Source organism: Geospiza fortis, unplaced genomic scaffold (genome assembly GCF_000277835.1).
Source record: "Geospiza fortis unplaced genomic scaffold, GeoFor_1.0 scaffold201, whole genome shotgun sequence".
Taxonomy (NCBI): Eukaryota; Metazoa; Chordata; class Aves; order Passeriformes; family Thraupidae; genus Geospiza; species Geospiza fortis.
The window spans coordinates 74738-78643 of NW_005054440.1; the positions used below are offsets into that span (position 1 = coordinate 74738).

Below are 3906 nucleotides of genomic sequence, written 5' to 3' on the forward strand. Positions count from 1 at the left end.
GGCAGGAATGTGCCAGTGGCATCCACACATTTCTAGACAGGAGGCCCACAGACAATCCTTGGAACTTATCCCAAAATATCTCATGTCCACAAGATCACCCTTGGCCCGAAGGCACCATTCAATTCATTGCTTCATGCAGTTTTTCAGAACAGCCGTGACTGATTTCACTGGTCTTGTGGGTGCCAATGTGGGAAACACATCCCACATTGCTGCCTTTCCAACATCAACAACTAGCTGCTAGGTAATGTTTATAAAAGTACCAAAACCATCAACATGCCATCCTGCTGCACAGAGCTCAAAGACAACAATGAATGAGTAACATGACAAAGGAATACTAAAAAGTTTTTTAAAATGCCTTGTCTTCCTCCTTCCATCACTAACAGAAAAACTTATGCAAGATGGAGGGAGAGCAAACCAGACAATACACACCTACAAGAGACCTACAACTTGTAACCAAACACACATGGAAGCAAGGCAAGGTATGTTTAATATCAAAGTGTGTTTGACAGAATGATTTGTTAATAGTACATCAGTCAGTAATATGAGGAAAATGGCAAACTGAGGACAGACATTTTGTGCCTCCTGATTTTGCTATGGATTCTTTGTAGTAGGCAGCAGAGGGCACCCAAATTACACAGCACAGAGAGCAGAGCTGCAGCTCCCAAGATAATGGGCACCAGAATACCAAAGTAATGTCTTCAAAATGGTAATGAATTAGGGAGGGTACTACAGACACCCTCAGGGAAAATGATGGCAGCTCTTAGGGATCTTCCATATTTGTCTTTGCAAGAATTTGTACAATACTTTCTTTTTAAATGCCTATTATCAGGAAGTACAGAAATAGTTCGTTCATAAAAGGCTTTAAATAAATTTTAAAAAACAAAACAAAACCAAACAAACAAACAAAAAAAAACTTTCCTGTATATCAGCTAACTCAGGAAAACAAGTAACATGACACATACCTCTCATTAGACAATTCAAAATTATTGATATTTATTGCTTCTTTATTTCTCCCTGTGCAAGTCTAAGTAAAAATCCAGCTGATTAAGTAGGTATTTCCTGGTGAACAAAACTGCTCTTGACAAGGTGGCATTTTAATGGCAGTGTCCACATAAAGACCTCATAATAATCAAGACTTTATGACACAATTTTGGCAAAAATTCCTCGCTGTTTCTAATGTGAAAGCGGGTCATCTGTCATGTGGAATGGCAGCAGGATGAAGGTATATGAATCTCCAGTGATTAGAGCCTGACTGCTAACAGACAACCACTATAATATCAAGCCATCATAAACCAGTCTCGGTTTCTTTTTCCACTGCTGCTGTAATGGGTAGAGTTGCTCCAAAATGGCAGGGAGGAGATTATTGTCATGCTTTGCCTCAGTCTGAGAATAGCTCAGGAGGTGAAACCCATCCACATACTGGCAGGCTCCACCTAGGCTGGCTCGAGCCTCACACCGTGGCTGTCTGTAGCATGAAATATGTACCACAGCTGTCTTCGATCCACCACTTGCATTCACATTTCAGAGCTTCACCTCCATTTTTTGTGCCTTCTGTTGCAGTAGACACAGTTCATGCCACGTAAGGCAAAACAAGAGACACTGCCAATGCCTCAGGAAATTGCCACCCTCAACTCACTCTCTCTCCAGTGCTTTTTGCAGACAGGTATAAGGCATATCAAATCCTCTCCTGATGGTCTACAGGAGGGAGTAAATCAAAAGAGCAGTCAAAGCACATTTCCTGTTGGCTAGGAAGGAGAAATAGGGAATTGCTTTTGCTAGTTTACATTATTAAACAGGTACACTGGTAGAACTGTGTTATCCACAGTTATGACCTAATTCTGCTGGTTCCTTGTCTACTACATCCAGGTACTTTTTCACAGAAAAGACTAAAGAGTAATGGTGAAAATCATCCCACAGAAAAAAATGCAGTGAACCTGTAAGTGGTTTTGTTGTTTCTGTTCTGAGTGTCACATTCCAATTAACATAGGTTTTCTTTAATCATTTAAGATACTGTAGATTTATTAATTCAGTCCTCAATACAAGCAAGCTCTGAATTTCTAAAATATAGCACAAGAAAAGAAGTAGATTTAAGTCAACATTATCAGATTTCAAAACAAACACAAAGAAGTAAAAGGAAGAATGCAATGATTGATTATCTTCTTTCATAGACTTCTAAGGTAAGAATGCAAACATAACTCCAGTTTGGGTTGCAGAAAAGACTTTGGTCTCCAAGGCCGGTTCAAGAGCACAAAAATTTAAGGAAACAAAGCCCATATTAAAAAAAAAGTGCTTCTGCAGCCTATAACAGAAGCTACAGCATCTTCTTGTGAAAAACAAATGGCAATGTCAAAAGTGTGTTTTGGTTGGGTTTAGATTCTGGGTTTTCTTCCAAACATTAAGTTTCTTTAAGTGACTTCTCAACTCACCAGAGTGGTTCAAGTTTTCACATACATAACCTCCATAAAGTTGAAGAAACAGCAAAACAGGGATATAAAATCAAATCAGAATGAATTAATATTCACTGTGCAAGCAGTCAGTAAACGCTCAAGACAGAAAGTACTAGCAACCTATTGATATGTATGAAACAGTTGCTTTTTAGCTTTTTTTTTTAAATTCAGTGAAAGTAGCTATTTTACCTCATCAATATCTGAGCATGTAACTCCATTTCCCGTGAGTCCTTCAGGGCAAGGCCCACACTGAAATCCCTCTGCTGTCTCCATGCACCTCACTCCCCTGAAGCAGGAATTAACTTCACATTTCGGTTTAGTGTGCCTAGGAAGCTGAGTTGGAAAACTCACAGTGCCTAAACCTTTAATGCAGAGAGAACAACAGTTTCAGTGGTTGAAAGAAATGTTCATTGTGGCTCTCAGCTGGCAAGCATTCTGAAGAAATTTCCAAGACACTTCATATCCCTGCACTGTGCTGCTGCTGCCACCAGCTGTGCTGTGGCTGAAAGGCTCCATCCTAGGAATGGCTCAGGAACTTACTGTGTCCCCAGCAAGGAGAAATTGAGGCTATTCTTCTAGGTTCATGTGCTTCTCCTGGATACATATGGGAGTCTTCCTTCTAGGTCTGTCCTAAAACAGACCTGCTGCTGGCCAGGGCAGCTCTGAAAGCCTGTGACCTCAGATCAAGGGACTCAAGTATAAGGTACAAATATAGGGCATTTCTCTGGCTAAACTGGTAACACCACAACTCCATAAGAAAAACAATGTTCTGGATTCACAACAGCATCTCTGACAGTCTACAAATAAGAATAAAGAAAGAGCAGCAGGCAGCCCCCAAACACAGCAGGACTACGCAAGTACACAGGCTTAGGTGCACAGAGACTAGCCAAAGACAGGTCCTTCTGAGACTCTGGCAGGTACAGAACCTTTGTACAAGTGCATGTAGGAATCTGACTATTCCTTTGGCACTTACATATAAAGGTTACCCTGTCTAGAGCTCGACTTGAGTTTTGATGAGGCTGACAGACTGGGAGAATAAATCAACTAAAAGGCTTGATGAGTTTAAGACCTTTCATCTCACACAGTAAGGGAGTGTATTGGTTTTTATACTGACTGCACTTGTGTACTGATTGCCATGTGATTGTGATGCAGGAGGGCCACACAGTAGCATTTAGAAAAGTATGCATTTTTTTCATTTAGATAAAAGATGAAGACCACCTTTTGGGTCTTACTGCTAACTAGTGACTGCCTACTCAGAATCAGACAAACTTCAGGTGGATTGCACAGAATCTTCCTTAGACTCATAATACCAGCCAGAGCAGAATATGACTTCTCCCTTGTCCTTCTACTAAGATTGTGCATGAGATAGCTGGGAGACAGTGTCTCCCTCCACTGGAACATGTGGCACAGCTTTGTGGCAGAGTGAGAACTGACAGTACAGCCTAAGTGGCACTGCTTG

At 40.9% G+C, this 3906-nt stretch overlaps 1 protein-coding gene across 1 annotated transcript in view; it reads right to left on the minus strand.

The window, feature by feature from the left end:
• Positions 1-3906, minus strand: part of THBS4 (thrombospondin 4) — a 39610-nt gene that overhangs the window by 19578 nt on the left and 16126 nt on the right. The window contains 1 exon segment of the mRNA XM_014309580.2: positions 2637-2870. Within this exon segment, the coding sequence (XP_014165055.1) occupies positions 2637-2870 (234 nt within the window).